At 37.8% G+C, this 17,257-nt stretch overlaps 2 protein-coding genes across 3 annotated transcripts; both read right to left on the bottom strand.

The window, feature by feature from the left end:
- Positions 1 to 243: 243 nt before the first annotated feature.
- LOC132257074 (osmotic avoidance abnormal protein 3) lies at positions 244 to 5,675 on the bottom strand. Its single transcript, XM_059753786.1, has 4 exons — positions 5,039 to 5,675; positions 3,300 to 3,818; positions 1,984 to 2,388; positions 244 to 1,777 (listed from the first exon to the last, which is right to left on the bottom strand). Exons 1-4 carry the CDS (start codon positions 5,510 to 5,512, stop codon positions 1,346 to 1,348), a joined length of 1,830 nt encoding a protein of 609 aa, XP_059609769.1. The 5' UTR covers positions 5,513 to 5,675; the 3' UTR covers positions 244 to 1,345.
- A 337-nt stretch (positions 5,676 to 6,012) lies between these two features.
- On the bottom strand, positions 6,013 to 16,414 carry LOC132257072 (glutamine--fructose-6-phosphate aminotransferase [isomerizing] 2-like). Of its 2 annotated transcripts, XM_059753784.1 has the most exons (8): positions 16,135 to 16,414; positions 13,747 to 13,944; positions 12,537 to 12,992; positions 10,082 to 10,105; positions 9,063 to 9,220; positions 8,512 to 8,798; positions 7,541 to 8,096; positions 6,013 to 7,225 (listed from the first exon to the last, which is right to left on the bottom strand). In XM_059753784.1, exons 1-8 carry the CDS (start codon positions 16,139 to 16,141, stop codon positions 6,854 to 6,856), a joined length of 2,058 nt encoding a protein of 685 aa, XP_059609767.1. In that variant the 5' UTR covers positions 16,142 to 16,414; the 3' UTR covers positions 6,013 to 6,853. The 2 variants fall into 2 exon arrangements, with proteins under 2 accessions (XP_059609767.1, XP_059609768.1); XM_059753785.1 differs by lacking the exon at positions 10,082 to 10,105 and having other exon boundaries at positions 6,014 to 7,225.
- Positions 16,415 to 17,257: the final 843 nt, after the last annotated feature.

Genomic DNA, 17,257 nt, shown 5'->3' with positions numbered 1-17,257 from the left:
GCAGTGAAAGTGAATAAGCAATATCCTAGGCGATAACATGTCTCACCATCTCTGTCTAGTTATCGCCCTAATGGTCCAAACAAAACAAAATATTGCGCGATAACGGCCCCTTGTTTATATCTGTGCATCTCAAACTGGAGCTCGAGCCGCTAACGGCGTGATGCATACAAATGAGGTGATGTATGATTATAAACAGTGTATGGGAATTTTATCAGAAATAACGGAAAACCCTGAATTGAAATTTTTCATTTGCAATAAAAGTATAATAACTAAATTGTTGAAATGAAGTCCAAATATTATACAGTGAAATTTATGTTTAGAAGTTGATTAACAGTTTCTTACTGATCTATATTTCTGACAATAAATTAGTAGTATTTTTTCTTACTCCTTTATTGAACATATTATACATATTTTGTGATAGCGTTATGTTAGTTACACTACAATAAATAAATGCCAAGATATATAGACAGGTATATATGTGTAGTTTTCCTTATTTCCTGAGTGCTGAGGTGCGAAGATCTTTGGTGGGTGACGTTTCTTTTCTTAGGCCCTTTTTACCTTATGATATCATAATAATTTCATTACATTCCTGTGCTTGCCCTAATGCTATGTTGCCGTTCTGGATGTCAATTCGGACTGAACAGATGCATGTGTATTTATTGATTGTATTGTCTCCTTTTTATGCTGATTGGCTTGTATTATCGCGATATCAAACTGTAAATAAAAAAAACATGATTATGCTGACATTAGCAGGATTTATGCGAACATGCTACAAGGAGTTCGAGCAAAACACAATACAGAACGGATAAATCATCCGTAAAACAAATCGTTTTTCTGCTTGCGATGACGAGTGAAAGGCCGAAAATTATTGACAGGGCTTTAGTCAATGAAGTGATGCAGGCTGAATCGAAACAATGTTATCGAGTGAATGCAGAAAGTTTATGGTGAAATTTTATGACCAGCCTAATCCCATCACTGATCCAAATAATTGAAATCAGTTCAAAATCCATCATCGTTAATGATTGTTAAACTCCCAGGATATAATTTGTAGATTTGACGAAGAGAAAATGAAGTCAGTCGTGTCAAACATTTCATTGCAACCTGAGATATTTAAAATTACAACTCGTGATTGCATTTTCTGCCTTTGTAACTAAGCAAAGTGAGAACATAGATTACTTTTAGTAAAAAATTCCTATTAGAATTGATGAGAAAAACATTCCTTTCGATTTATTGTACTTAAAATCGGAATGCTTTTACCCAGAAAGAGTAGAAATAAATATACAAAAATCATAGTTTATTCTTTACAGATTAATCAGATTCCATTGGCATATTGCACATTTTCTTTCTAGAAAAAGCTCTTCACAGTTTGATGACGATCATGCCAGGCCTCACGAGGTCGCAAAAGTTCAACGGCACGTCGAGAACGAAAGTAGGTGTCAGCAATAATGGCCCCGTCACTACGTTGCAACTTTGCACGGAGGGGATCACGTTCAGGTGATGGTGGAGCATCTACAGAGTCTGCCGAAGAGCAACGTTGCAGTTCCGGAAGTTTAGGCCGCGCTAATAGTTCTTCTGGAAGAAGCCAGCAGTTTGAATCATCACTCCACGTCGCAGTGCGTCGTATAGCTTCTACGTCCCATTGACGGCCATCACGTTGAAGAACTGGCATTGCTTCAGTTAATAGTTGGTCATTGAGCTTTACATGTCGTTCTAGACGTCGAATAGTATCTAAATAGTCAGCACGATCCAGTTGAAACTCTGCTTGGAGATCATTTACCTGCAAGTATGAAAATTTAATTTTCAGAATATTCTCTAAGCATTGCATTAAAAATCAAATATTTGCTTATCCAACCCTATAAAGAAAACAAAAATATAGTTGCATAACACAATGTTCGAAAGGATTTATACCAAGATAAGCGTATAACATTATAATTGAATCTTAAAACTAAGATACCTAAATGCTGCCAGAATTGTGTCACTCACCTCGCGCTGTAATGCTTTGTTTCGCGCTTTTCGTACTCGCAATGCTTCTTTGGTGGCACGCAATTCCGTCTCGATGTCAGTATAATGACCCTGTAAAGTATCTCGAGCCTCGCGCTCCTCTATACGTGCTAGCACGGCTACTAGCGCCGCTTGCCGTTGCTGTGCTGCTGCTTGACGCTCTCTTCTACGTGCACGTACATTTTCATCTGCAGCTCCACCTAATATCGCCCCCTCCACAACAGCAATACTTTTCACTAATTCCTGAGTTGGCTTCGAACGCAGAGCTTCAATATCACGCGCAAGTGCATCTCTCTCAGCCTGCACAGCTGCCAGTCGTGGGTCAGCCTGTTCCAACAGTGCCTTCAAGTTATCAATTTCCTCGCGGTATTGTCGCAACATTGTGTCCTTTAATGTAAAATAAACAATTTATTACAATGGTACTACTTATGATGAGAAAGGTGTGGGTAGTTGTCGATAGTTTTTCAGATGGATGTTATTTCCCATGTTGGCAATGTTTCAGTAAATATATCACTGTCATCGAGCCCTAAGTGTACATTATCTAGATTAGATTAGATTAGATTAAAAATGGGGGTGGTACAAGAAATCTTGCTCCACGGCATCCAGGCCATCTGACGGACCCTTTATGCATCATCAGGAGCAATTCCCACTTAAGAGCCAAGACCCAAAGCTAACCAGTCATCCAGTTACCTTTCAGACGGTACAGCTTTGGCCTGTGACTGTCATTGATATCTTATTTTTTATTTATTATGTCGTCCCTCTCCCCCGTTATCCTTTGATTTTTCCCACTCAGAGGCAAGGCTTTCAAGTCAGCCAGTCAAATGCACAGACTAGCAGAGCTTGGCCTTGGGCGTGTTTGCAAATGATATCGCTTATTTACAAGCGACACCAGTCTGGTATTGTGCCCATCTATAAGTAAGGACAGATGCGAAATACACTTCCACAGAAGTTTCTACTTCAGTTGGAACATTTAACAGCAACCTTATTTTTGGGCTGGAATTTTTTTTATTTGCCATTGAAAGGCTTAATATTTTTCGCATCTGCTGTGTTCGATCATTTGCAAGTGATGGGGATCGAACACACGACCGTGATGTCCTCAGTCTGGCGCTTTACCGACTGCACCACGGCCGCCTCGGCGTACATTATCTAAATTAATATATGATATGGAGCAAATTTTTGTCTGTGGATTTAAAATGAGGGTGTTGCAATTTTCATATTTTGTAAGTCAGACTAAACAATATCTCCTCCTATCTGATCAATGCGGGAACCTCTGTTGTAAAAAGTTTTATAGGAATCACCTTTGGGTCCTCGTTAAGACGTGGTCGATTGGAAATTCGTTTAGCTCGACTAGCATAGCGCAGTGTAGAGAGTGTCTCTTCATAATCCACGGTGCTCGGTGCTATACAAGCGATCATAAGCGTGCGCGTTCCACCACCTAAACTGTCTTGAAGTAGTCTAGTAAGTTTAGAATCTCGATACGGTACGTGTTTAGATGATGCGTCAGCAGCCAAAGCGCTTATAACATTTCCCAGTGCAGCAAGGCTCAAATTAATCTTCGTTGCTTCTTTAAGACGCTCACCAGCAGCTCCAGTACGCGACTGTCGTTCACTACCGGCCAAATCCACTAAGTTTAGTTTTCCGCGAACGATTCCGGCCTTCAACCGTTCAATGCAAATAGTAAACACAGCATGACTGCGGCTGCTGGATGCATTCATAAGTGTTGCACCCACAACACGTGATGTACCACCGCGCCGTAAAAGTTCTTCACACTCCATTGCACTACGAACTGCGTGACGAGAAAGACCAAGCACGTTTACCTGGTTTTGGAATGGATGTAAGAAAAAGATATATGATTAAGTATTATATTTTGACAATATTTATATGCTTTACAGATAGACTCAACATGAATAACAAATGTTCTTATTTTTTGTACACTTTCTGGCTATTTGACAGTCTCGCAGTGGAGGAGTTAATCCCTAACCAATTCATAACCAAAGCGATTTGAGGGATTCTTATTTCTTTATTCGCGCTCCACCAAGAATCAACAATTGAAGTACCAGCTGATCTTTGTATCACCACCTACAGCAGGTACTTCTTGTTCTAATGGCGAACTCAAATTCTCTATTACGAGGGAGAATGCCAACGCATAAAGGCAGGCATCTTTATTCAAATCCCATCCCAACAATTCAACGAGATTGTGTTATCAACCATGGTACCAAGCCTTAATCCCCAGATACTTGAAAACTGAAACTCGGTCCATCCTCGATGACTGCAAGAGGATCGACCGAGTCTCAGATTTCAAGTATCTTGGAGTAGGAATAGACTCGCACCTGACCTGCAAACCTCGTATTGAACGCGTCAGAAGAAACATCCGTGTATTTGTGCGCCAAGTCTTTGTGCTGAGAGATGTCTGTGATGGGACATCGTCTTATTCCGTCATCTATACGTGGCCAAAATAATTGGCTAATTTCTGAGGTGTGAGGTAACTTGCGAGCTGCTCTTCATCCGCGCTGCCAGTGGCAGGGGCGAGCCATTTGTGGTTCCGAGGTCTCTCTTCAAGGGCTTCACAGGATCACTAAATTTCTCTACGCCGACAGTTAAACAACCTTTGTGATTAGTTCCTCCTCCGTCTCCTTCCAGCATGGCATCACGAGCTGCCAGCACAGCGACTCCCCCCTCCCTCCGCCACCGAAGGACACGCAAGCAAACAACATGCGTAGGGACTTTTCCATCTTTTTGTTCCGGAGGTTGGTCACCAACATTAAGACGACGATGGCCGCAAAAGGGGTAGTAACAATTGTACATGCTGTGACTTTATTTACATTCATCCGTATCATCGCGATCGCTTATGGCCGGATTGTCCGGCTAGGACACAAAATCAACTATTCTAACCTCGATTTCGTTCATTTACAGATAATTCGACTTTTATATTGTACATTTCTCAAATTTTACTTTTACTCTCAAATTCGATTTTCACTTTGATAAAGTTATTCTGAGAATTGTTCTACGAAACGGAAGTCTAATCATGTGTACTCACTTCTCCTGACATCTCGCGAAGCTGCAGGCCACCAGGTGGTGATGGCTCAGTAGCCAACAGATCTCTTATGGTATCATTATAGATCTCGAGATAGCTTACGAGAATTAAATATTTTGTGTTCGCGTCCGCTGCTGCAGTTGCCTCGAACAGGTGCTCAAGTGCTCGGGTCGTGACACCCCCATGGCCCATAGTAAAACTTTTACCACAGCCCGTTTGTCCATATGCGAAAATAGTTCCATTAAAGCCTTCTAAACATCCCTCTACGACTGGGAAACATACATCATTATACAACACTTCTGTGGCCATTTCTGGCCCGTACGCACCGTCGAAGCGAAAGACCTTCTGTGGTACCCCCGCATCCGTGGCATTTTCTAGTACCACAGTGCACTCCTCTACTGTCACAATGAGACGCTTCCCACATTCGCGAGCACCCGCTGGACGACAACGCACCACAACGCGCACGTTCTCCGCCATAGACTGACTCAAAGTTTGACCAGATCGATAGAAATCGTAATTTATTCACATTAATACCTCTCTCACGCGCACTGGACAGTTGAAGAATCGATGCGCCGAAGCTCAAATGATATCCGCTTAACATGTTAATTGTGACATCGTAATATTGTCCAAAAAATTCCACAATCAAAAATTTTCAAAATTCTATTATATTCAACGTTAATTTTAACGCAAGGGTTGAAATCAAGATGTTGCATATAACTAACAGTTTTTCTTTTATGGCGATGTACTAATAAGAATAATGTTATTTTTTCGCCTCTAAATGTGTGCGACTGCCGCCAATTTCAAACCCATCTTTCCGAACGACAGAAAGCTTTGTTCGTTAATCGTGTGTGCCATTAAGTACTGTTATATTTATTCTTTATTGTGGAGATTAATTTGCAAAGCGTACACTTATCCGCTAACTTGTCTCAAAGCTAAACCTAACAATTGTTTTATCCACACTATCAATCTCTTCAGTATACTACAAGTACTAATTACTATTCGGGTCACAGTATCACAATGCAAGTGTACATTCTGAGAAAATGACCTTTTTTTGCTTTACTTACATTTACAAACCAAATATTTTTCGCTTATGACCTACTGTTTTAGTCTTCCTTGCCTATTTTTTGTAAGAATTGAGTATGTATAATTTAAGAAAGAACTTAGAAACCTACCGTTTTACTCTGAAGATTAGACGTCGACACTTAGATATCTGCGGATGCAAACTCGCCCACAAAAGCTTGTGCTTGTGAGCCAGCATAAAGCTATAGGGATTGTTCACACTGCAATGGATTGCAAACGAATACGAGATTTGACGTAAATTCGATCCGACATAAAATACAAATTTGGCCGAGATGCTATGTGTATAATAAATATTTCCAAGCGCAGACACAAACCAATTCTCAGTCATAACATTGTTTGTCTTCGACTAATAATGCATTACAGACCTGAGACACATTTCCTCGACATAAACAACATGGGATTACAATAAATCCGAGGTTAGATGATTTCAGCATTTAATGGGAAATCTTGGACTTTTTTCAAGGTCTTAAAGCACCACGAAAAATCATAATGAACCACTGTTCTTTTGTTCGAATCACCGAAAAAATGCTCACCCTAATAAATCAGGCAATGGGGCTGATATTTTCATTCTGTCATATAAATCACTGACGTAAGTCAAATATACGTTTTAATCTTCCCATGGCATTTATTTACTTCCTTAAGAGTTGTTAAAGGTGCTTTATAAATATAAAAAAAGAATACACACACACATGTATATGCATATGTATTCATGATAAAAGTTGTTTTCATGCACACTTTTTACTCCACAGTGACGGACTTGGCAAGGTTGCGTGGACAGTCGACATTGTAATTCAGCATATCTGCGATGTGGTATGATAAAAGTTGCATGGGAATAACAGTGAGTATACCCTGCAAACAGTCTACAGTACGTGGTATCTCGAGTACACGCGAAGCATATCCCATTGTCTTATCGTCGCCTTCTTCGCAGATTATTATAGGCCTGCCCTGTCGAGCTTGAACTTGCAATAGTGCATTCATACATTTGTCGTACACTGGATCACGCATTACAATCATTAACACAGGCATTTGGTCGTCAACCAGCGCTAGCGGGCCATGTTTCAATTCTCCAGCCATTATGCCTTCACTATGCATATATGTCAATTCCTTGACCTATAGACAGAAAATAAATAAGGTTAGTACAGTTTTTCTCAAAAAGTGTAAGGTATTTGCAATGAATATTATAAAAAATAATAAAGAGTAATGCCTCATAAAATAAAATGAGATTTATTCTGGCCATGACTGAACTATATGTGAAATCACTGTAAGTTTTAAATATTAGTAAATATTTTTATCCATCTCATAGATCTATACGTTTATCACACAAATATTTAGTCTTTATATATACAGTGATTACCGAAGACCAGAAAGTTAAAAAAAAAGTATAACAGTTCTAATTTGTGGTGGATTTTATAATCGTAAATATACCTTCAAAGCTCCTTCAAGGCATGTAGCAAAATTGTAACCGCGGGCCATGATAAGTAACGATTTTTGTTGGTAAAGGTCACTAGCCAGTTCTCGAACTCGTTCGTCAAGCTCTAGCACGCGTCGAATATGGCTAGCAAGGCTAGCCAAGCCAGAGATAATCTCACGACGACGCTCTTGTAGCGATAATCTGTCCTCGCTCATGACAAGCGCAAACATCACCAGTGAAATGAATTGAGAGGTATAGGCTTTTGTGGAAGCTACACCAATCTCAGGTCCAGCGTTGATATGCACACCACAGTGGCTCTCACGGCAAATAGAACTGCCCACGGTGTTAGTGATGCCAACAATGAGAGCGCCTCGGATCTTACAGTAGCGCAGCGCCATCAACGTGTCCGCTGTTTCTCCACTTTGACTAATGAAGAAGCACACGTCGTCGCGAAAGATGGGTGTATTGCGATCGAGAAAGTCTGACGCTAATTCCACCATGACCGGTAACTCTGTAAGCTCCTCTAGAAGTTGTCGTGTTGCTACCGCTGAGTGATAACTTGTTCCGCAGCTGCGAAATGAATTATAGTTTGTAATAATATGAAAAACCATAGTTATTTTGGTTTCGTCGACATCTTGGCAAATAATACGAACTGAATCTGATGGAAAATATTAGTCGTCGACTCATATTAATTAGCTGCTTATAATTCGATCAGTGTGTTAAACAATTAAGTTAGCATAAAATTGCAACTTAGTCAGAGAATTTATGTGTAAAACTTAACTTTTCTAGTAAAATTGAATTAAAAAAATTGACCAGAATAACAGAAAAAATGGACCGAAAATAATGGTAAAGGAAAATCAATTGCCTTTGTTTTGTTCAGTGGCTCCAGATTTTTACTGACTAAGTGGATCAAGTGGTGAACGAAATGCTGTTTCTCTATAATTTATTTAATTATGGCTCAGTTTATCTAACGGAATTAACTTACCCAATCAACATAAGACGACGACAGCGTTTTATTTCTGGAATGTAGTCTTTAATACCACCAAGTGTGACGGTCTTGCTTTCAAAGTTTACGCGACCGCGCATTGTGTTTACAACGGACTCAGGTTGTTCGAAAATCTCTTTCTGCATAAAATACTTGTAGTTTCCTTTCATGATTTCCTGAATTTCCATTTTAAGCGTTGTGATTTCCCGCGCATGTGGATCGTCCATACACTTTCTGAGTCGATGAATACTGAGTGCTCCATCCTTTACGGCTGCTACATCATCATCCTGCGCGATAAAATAATAATATAACGTTAATATAATGCAACGTTCGATTTTTGTTTAAATTAATTTATTTTGAGGACAAAGCAAAACAATAAAGTAAAGCCCAAGACATGATCACAGACACCAGACCTCAAAGAGCCTTCTGGAATCATGTCGTAAAGTGCTTTACACTATTAATAGGGTACAATAGAATTCTACATTCGCGGTGCTCTAGGTCTTTGGACCTTCCCCTTCAATTCAATAATATTGCACTAATTATAAACTAACCTCCAAATAGATCACCCTGTTGGTGTGCTCAATTACAGCCGAGGCGTCCGAAGCAAAAAAATACTCTACTTCCTTGTCCTCTAACGGCATGAATTCGCTTGTACTCTCCGTTCTCGGCATCATGGGTACATCGCGACTTGAGCCGTGTGGTCGATGTTCTGCGTGAGATATATTGTAAGAATTCTTTCTACTTTAATTTAGTAAATAATGAAAAGCTAGTTACACTACGCCATCCTCCATATCCATCACCATATGAAATGTGCTGAGGTATCTGCCAATCCTGTTAAACTTCCTAACATTCTATTCAAGAGTCATTTATATGAATATTTTGTCATATGCTTGGGCATATGCAAGTAAGAACTAGATAATCAACACGATATTTTAAAGTAAATAAGGTACAGTTATATGAGGATTGAATTGGAGTACTTTCATATATAACAGTTGCTGACTTGGTTGGATAATGACACTAATTCGGCAATGGCCGTAAGCGGGTGGGACAATTAAAGATGAAACAACCAAAAAATAATAGCTGTTGTGCCAGACAAGTTCATTAATAAAATTTTCAAAATTGACCAAGTCGAGATCTAAATGGACTCTGAAGAGACTTAGAAAACTGTATTGAAGGAGGTAATAGCAGAGGCATAGATTTATATTTCTACCAGCTCTAGGCAGACTAAACTTTTCGGGTTTTGTTCATATATTTTCAGCCTAATGTGCTTTTACACACAAACAGCAAACAATGATCTACTAAAATGTTGATTTATTTTTTGGTAATAATAACTTCAAGCTTTTTTAAAGCTGTTGTCGTCATGGCAGGAATTGGCAGTGAAATTTTTGAATTGTCCTTTTAGGGAATGTAGGCGAGTATGCACGATGCTTTGAGTAATTTTGATATATTAATCTAGAAACAATTTCGTTACATGTGCCATATACCAGAGTAGGGAAATGCATATTGAGAAGATTATATTGTGCGCCAAATAAATCAGTCACCGAATGATATAAAGATAATCCATATTTACCTGTCAACTGTGGACCATCGGCATCTTTTGTGGCAGTTATATATAGGGAGATGTTTGTAATATGCGATGACAGTGAAAGGGGTTGTAACAAAAGTGTTTAATTGTACAGGAGAAAGAGAGAAAAAAGGAATTAAATATATTATATTTTCTTATCATTTGTATCATAGAGTATTTTATCGATTTTATTACACCCAAATTATTTCTACGTTTACTGTGTACCCTGGTTAGCAGCCTTATAGCGCAGTCGGTTGCGCTTTCACCTGGCGACATAGAGGCCCCGAGCTCAAGTGTAGTCGAATGCACTTGATCTCGGAAAAGGACAAATGTCAATGGCTAACAGCCAAATTTACTGTTGATCTCCAACTGTAGAATGTACTTCAGTGGAATAGTTCCCTTGACCAAATTAGTATATGCTCAAGTTTTGACTTTTTATGCTATACGGTTACTAAAACTTACCAAAAACATAGATAAACACATAATCAAGAACAATAAAACTGCATTTTTAAATAATGAGATAATTGAATTAAAAATAGGAAATACAGAATGATAAGAATTGAAATTCATTGGAATACTGCAAATGTTAAAGAGAGAATACATAAAGGAATAAGTCCAGAAAAGTTAAAAAGATATCGTTTAATAACAGAATATTAGAAATTTAGCAAAAGTGCACGATTAAGTTAGGGACTAGAACAGTGCATGGACTGAATTGACCATGCATCTTGGGATAAAGCCTCAAGCTCATACTGTAGAATGGACAACGGTTGTAAATAAGTACTTGACTCGATCGAAAACAAGTACCTGAAATTCACAAGCTGGAAAATCCAATTGATAACTAGAGAAAAACTGATTTTAAATGTCGGAATTGTTCTATAAATTGGTTGTGATTGTGGATGTACCTTGAGAGCGATTGTATCAAGTAACTAAAAATCCACAGGCTGGAATATCCAAGAAAATAGAACAGATAAGGAAAAGAAAAGACAAAAAATGGAAATCGGAGGAGATTGGAGGACAGACACAAGGGCTCTCATAGCCTAGGTGCCTGAACAAGTCCACCATTCTTCTTGTACCTTGTGTTTGGCATTGTTTCAATTTTGTATGTATTTATGGGAAACCCATGTTAATCACATTTGACTTTACCTTAAACGCTCTACATTTGCATTTTATACGTCGCCAATTATTCACATTATTGAATACTTAACATAAAAAATAACACAGAGTGGCAGATAGGGAAGAGCATAGAGTGAGGATCTGAAGAATTTTATGTTTGTAGTGTATTGACTTCAAAAAGATCGATCATGAGTTCGCAATGGAAATTTAAAACTTTTGATAAAATCACTAATTTTAGAAAAATGCTAATAATTGTGTGTGAACATTTTTAAGGATGATTCCAAAAATTTTAGTCTAAGCGAGGAATTCCTTCATAGCAAGGGGAAGATAATATGGTCAGCAGTAGAGAACAGAAATGGATATATATATATATATATATATATATATATATATATATATATATATGGGCGTTAAAACCACATATGGTTGGTCAGCATGCTAACAATCTGTCACCGTAAGACAAAAACTTGTCTAGATAATCTCTTTTAATGGAGAAGGTTGTGTCTCTCAATGCCATGTTTAAACCGTATAAGTAAGTATATATGAGATTAATAAATGACTCAAAAATATCTTAAAGTAGAAATTCTTGCGCCAAAACTGAAAGTACTTTCACTTTTTTAGAAGAATTTCATGTTTTTAATCAATAAAAATTGGTATCTTTGAAGAATTAAATCGTAATCAAACATTATGATTAAAGAAAAATATGCGAAAATGCAATTTTAGGGAAAGAACAGCATAAAATATTGTACGAAAACGTGAATTTTAAAGTTGTCAGATTGATTTAAGTTGATTTTGAGGGTAAATGAACAAATAAATAAGCACTGATCACTGATTTCAGATTCATTTACAGATTTTTTTTCAAATAAATCTCTGCGAAGAATTCTTATAAGTGTGAAGGATCTCTCATACGAATTGTGAATAAATTCTGTTCTTTATTTTGACATATAATTTTTAGGTTATTTTGGCAACAATTATTAAAGCCAAAGACGTTCAAATCAGAAAAATCTCAAATTTTTACTTGAGAAAACCAAATTTTGAGCCAGAAAGATTCTCATTAGGAATAAATTTTGATTGATTATCCAAGGAACATCATCTATGCCTGCTACATGTGGTCACAAAAGTATTAAAATCAGAGTTATAAGAATGTTAGTAAGATTTCAGTTAGTTTTCAGTCTATTTTGAACTAGTTATAAACAATCTTTGGAGTGTGAAGTCCTGGGAAGTGTTAAGGATTTTCCATAGAAATTGTTAAAATTGTGTATAGATTCTAGCCATATTATACTTCCCTCGCATTATAGCCAATATTTGAACTCACGATTGACCCTATTATAAATATTACAATACTCACCCTTTCCGTAAAGGATGGGTATGTGATCAGTTGCGAGGCGAGTTTTCGTTTTTATGCCGACCAGTAATGGCGAACCGCGGCGTGTAGCCACGCATTCGCCGGGGAAATATTTTGATTTAAAAGCGAGTGCAAAAGCACCTTCCATCTGCTGAATGGCCTGTTCTACGATTTCGCGGAATGAATAGTATGGATGTTGAGTCCAGAGATGATGCACCAGTTTTGCGATAATCTCTGTGTCTGTATCGGACTCAAATGTGTACTTCCTCTTAAGAAGAAAAGTCTTGACTTCTTTGTAATTGGTCATGATTCCATTGTGCACTACCACGAAACCGTGGCAATCGTCCGAACGCTGAGGATGCGAATTACGTTCACTAGGCTCTCCGTGAGTAGCCCAACGGGTATGTGCTATACCCACGTGAACTTCGCGGGCAGGCTCATCATCGGCAACAGTGAATTCTGCAGAAAAATACAAGGTAAATTATATATATACAGTTTAAAACTTAATTGTTTGATATCAACCCAAAAATAGCGCTGCTTGCGCACCTGAGGATTGCTCTTCTGCCATTCCATCTCAGAAATCACTTCAATCCCTTTGCACCTACGCTAATTTTCAAAACCAAATGCCGTAGCAATAATAATGATGGAAAACCCGTTAGTGATGATGAGGTATGAAACCAAAAATGTCCACAAATTTACTAAAATAAATTGTTTAACGCAATTAAACTAAAAATTTGAAAGACTTTACTTTGATTTTCGTGATACGATGCTGTCTGAGAAGTATAACTGAATTCGCGACATTCATAGACAATCCACAGTTATTACAGACGGTTCACCCCTTTCTCCGCGAGTCAAAGACATTCTTAGAAATTCCTGGCTCTAAGGAATTTCTGGCTCTTAGAAATTTTGATAAGGTGGGATTAAGATTTATCTTGTTACAAGCTAACCATAAGTCGTTACAATATAATCTGTATGTATACGCATAGAAACCTAAAAATGCGCAGAAATATCCGACAATCACATTCATGATCGATTACACTTTGAATCGATACTTTGAGATTACACTTTGAAAACTATGAAGCTCTGAGTTTTTAACGTTTTCACCAAAGAATTATGTTTATGCAGAAATATGAACCTTTAAAATTTTTTTGTATTATTTTATGAAATCGCTTATTTTGATCCCATGTAACGTTTAAGGCAGAATAAAACTTACCCTCTAGTATGGCATCTTCGAGCACTTTCACTTTACCAGAACGACGAATGAGAACCATGTCATTCCCATCACTGGAATCAACAGCTACGCCTGCCGAATCATAACCACGGTACTCGAGCCTCTTGAGACCGTTAACAAGCAAATCCAGCACCTCACGACGGGTTTTTGGATTTAGGTAGTTGAGATACGCAAATATACCTGTAACAGACAAAATTGTTATCATATATTATAAGAAAATATTATGTCAAATGATTTCTTTGAATATTGACTTCACACGTTTGGCAATATTGCTGTATGAAGGGGTAAATTATGGTGAAAACACAGCATTTGTCATTTGTAATTTGTTCACGAACGTCTCTTTCTTCCCCACGCGAATCGTATATTTTCCTTCCTGCTCACGACATTTCTATGTCGAGTGTGTTCCTGCATATTTTACGTTGGGCAACCCGCGCTGTATTTGAGTTTGACGTGTCTGACAATGCGCTTGATGTCAAAGTGGTCAAAATAGACAAATTTCATATGGAAAATCGAGAAAATCGTCAATGAAATGAATTTATAATGTGGAAAAAATTCAAAAATTAATTGATTTCGTCCATAATGAGTCATAATTGTGGAGAAAATCAGATTGTGTGAAGGCGCCAAAAGTTGATCTGCAGACCAAAATTCTGAAGGGAATCTGACGGGACCGAGCCGAGATGGTATGAGCAAAATGCTGTGTTTTCACCATTAGCTACAAAGACTGAATTGTGACTGATTCAGACGCTTCATCTTCCCAAGAAAACCGGTATCATTAGCAAAGGTTAAGTTTTGAAAGATTGACCAAAATAGAATGTCTCATAAATTCCTGCTATGATAAAAGAAATCATTAATTAATACAAGACTGCATGGAGCGTAGTAGCTAAGAATAACTTCATATACCTAAAAGCGATAATTGGAGTGGAAAATAAGTTATGTAGTATGAAACAGGTCCAGACCACAAATTCCAAACATACTTCGGTGACCTTTCTCTCACAAGGTAACCACCTTTTCATAAGTCGATGCGGAAGTTACACGATTCGACCATGACTGATTATTCATCAGCCTGATAACTCATATTTTCGTACACCTTTCCTACGTTAATTTCAGATAGTGCTCGCATAGATAAGGTGACAAAAGTTGTTAATTTTATGAGGAAATAGCAATATGATAAGAAGTAAACAATACTCCTCTGGTTCAGATAATGTGAAAGGAAGTGCGACTGGGCCGTTTGCCCCCGTTTCGCTCTTTGTCCATTTAACTTCTTTTCCGCAACTACTTCACCTCCCCCCCCCCCCCTTCCCCAAACCACTTTTTCCACAATCAAATCTCTCTCATCTTCCACCCCCTCACACCTCCATCCAGTGGGCCAAAACCAAAGCAGTGTATTTCCCTTTGCCCGGTATCTACAGAAAGCTTATGGGAAGGTGGCGAATAGACGGTAGGAAAGGTGAAGATAGATTGGGGATGATTGTAGGAAAGGCGGTGAGGCAAGAGGAGGTAAACTGATTTTAAACATTTATAAGAAATCTTTGAACTATCCCGGTGGAAGAACCGTTCGAGTCCCAATCGAATTATCTCCAAAGATGGGGTCAATTGGACAATTTTCCGTATACGATCACTACAAAGAGCTTTTGGATGTTCATAGATTGCAGTGTTCGGCAGATAATTAACTATCTTTATTTAGTCAAGAACATAATTTTAAATTTATATTGCTGAGTTAAGCAAATAAAAATTTCGTAGCACATAAATTAGAGTTGTAATTTACATCAAAGCTCCTATCTGTCTATATTCGTGTAAAAAATCAAATCCCTTAGGATTGCTTAAAAAATAGCGCAAGGGAGGCTAAATATGACGAAATATTACGAAAGAAGGGGTAATTTTTTTCATGTTCGTATATACTATATGGATATGCTGTATTATATAGTGAATAAGACTGTGAGCAATCCAATACCTACTACCAAAGAGCACTCTGTGCTGGATCCTACAAGTTTCTCCATGTATAAAAGAATTAGGGATTTTTGAAAATAAAACCAGGAAAAGGCACGCGATAAATGACCGTTATTAATTTTATTATGACAGCGAAAGGTTTGTCGCGAAAAATTTTACAATATTCTATTTAAAATTTAAAATTACATATGCATTTTCATTACCTAAATTGCTGCAAACACTGTAACGACAAAATATTACACTTTGCCTTCATGAATACCTACTATTTACGTGCTCATAGACGCGTTAATTTATGCTAACTTTAAATAAAATCTCATTCCAGTAATGAGATAGTTATAAGTATAGTAAAGGGAAAGTAAAAAAAAATCCCTGTCAAAAGCACATAAAGAAAGTAGATCGGCTTTCACCGACGTGGCCACTTACCGCACATTATGGTTAAGGAGAGAAGCACTTCACTTCGATGGCAACTGAAAACCAACTGACGAGAGCAGGGAGAAAGAGTAAAAGTGCTCACTTGTGCCCCCACTTAGATACACTAGGAGGGGCGTGGGTGAGCGTTTCAAGGCTCTTACAAGAGACTACCGGATAGCAAACTTTTCGCGACTTCGCGCCGCTGATGACACTAGCAAAGCCCAATAAATGTGTATTTTATTTACTGGATAATTCCGTCGAATTGTGGTGGATAGGTCAGATGATTTTAATTCTGAAATGTGTACTTAAATTAGCACTCAATACTTTTATTTTACCAAATTTATCAATAAAATGTTTGTTTAAATCCTTCAAGTACAATTTTCAACTTAAAAAAAAGGTTTAAATATAATGGATATACATATCAGTGCTAAAAAACACAATTTGGCCTGGTATAGTGTGTTACCTGAAGGGTGTAAACGAAGATGTTAGAGATTGTTGCGTGCGTGATAGCGTGAATGGTTGACTGTGTCTTTACCTAAAGCAAATAGAATGAATGTTGAATGAATCTGTCCTGAATGACTGATACTCTGTATTATTCCTGTATTACCTGGAAAGAGGGTGAGGTTAGGTCTGGCTTGAATGACCAAATTCCTCCTCTCTGTTGTGTGGATGATTTGAGGAATAAATTCACTTGATTGATATTTCACGTTATTTATTTAACTAATAAAAAATTATTTAAAAAAAACTTCAAGTAGTTGTAAATACTAGAAATTATAAAAAAATGTGGAGCGTCTTCGGCGTGGCGTGTGAATTCTTGAGCGTCCAAATCGGAAGAGAGTGAACATAGGCGCATTATGTTGTCGGCTTGCGCGCGATAACATGGCCCAATATATTTGCGTGATTGTCTATATAGAGACGCTAAGTTGAGAATTTTCGTTTAAAATTGTTGTAATTTGTCCAATCTGTACAATCGAAATCCCATCGTGTGTCTCTAATCTTGCATAATTCCAGCAGCTGTTTTGACAAAAATGCCACTGAATTTTTCTCTTAAACTCCATTGCATTCCTATCTGTTATTTTTTAAATCCATTGTGAAAACAACCAGACTTACAAACACTATACGGGCCTGATGAAGA

The sequence above is a fragment of the Phlebotomus argentipes genome, unplaced genomic scaffold (genome assembly GCF_947086385.1).
Source record: "Phlebotomus argentipes unplaced genomic scaffold, Phlebotomus argentipes genome assembly contig_75, whole genome shotgun sequence".
Taxonomy (NCBI): Eukaryota; Metazoa; Arthropoda; class Insecta; order Diptera; family Psychodidae; genus Phlebotomus; species Phlebotomus argentipes.
This window is presented reverse-complemented; position numbering and strand designations above follow the sequence as displayed.

Coding starts and splice junctions, on each gene's coding strand:
- LOC132257074 (XM_059753786.1), bottom strand. CDS start 5,512: ATGGCGGAGAACGTGCGCGTTGTGGTGCGTTGTCGTCCAGCGGGTGCT. Junction 3,819..5,038: donor TTCGCGAGATGTCAGGAGAA/GTGAGTACACAT, acceptor TTCCAAAACCAG/GTAAACGTGCTTGGTCTTTC. Junction 2,389..3,299: donor GTCTTAACGAGGACCCAAAG/GTGATTCCTATA, acceptor TTTACATTAAAG/GACACAATGTTGCGACAATA.
- LOC132257072 (XM_059753784.1), bottom strand. Junction 8,799..9,062: donor ACAGGGTGATCTATTTGGAG/GTTAGTTTATAA, acceptor TTTATCGCGCAG/GATGATGATGTAGCAGCCGT. Junction 7,226..7,540: donor GCCTTGAAGGAGCTTTGAAG/GTATATTTACGA, acceptor TTCTGTCTATAG/GTCAAGGAATTGACATATAT.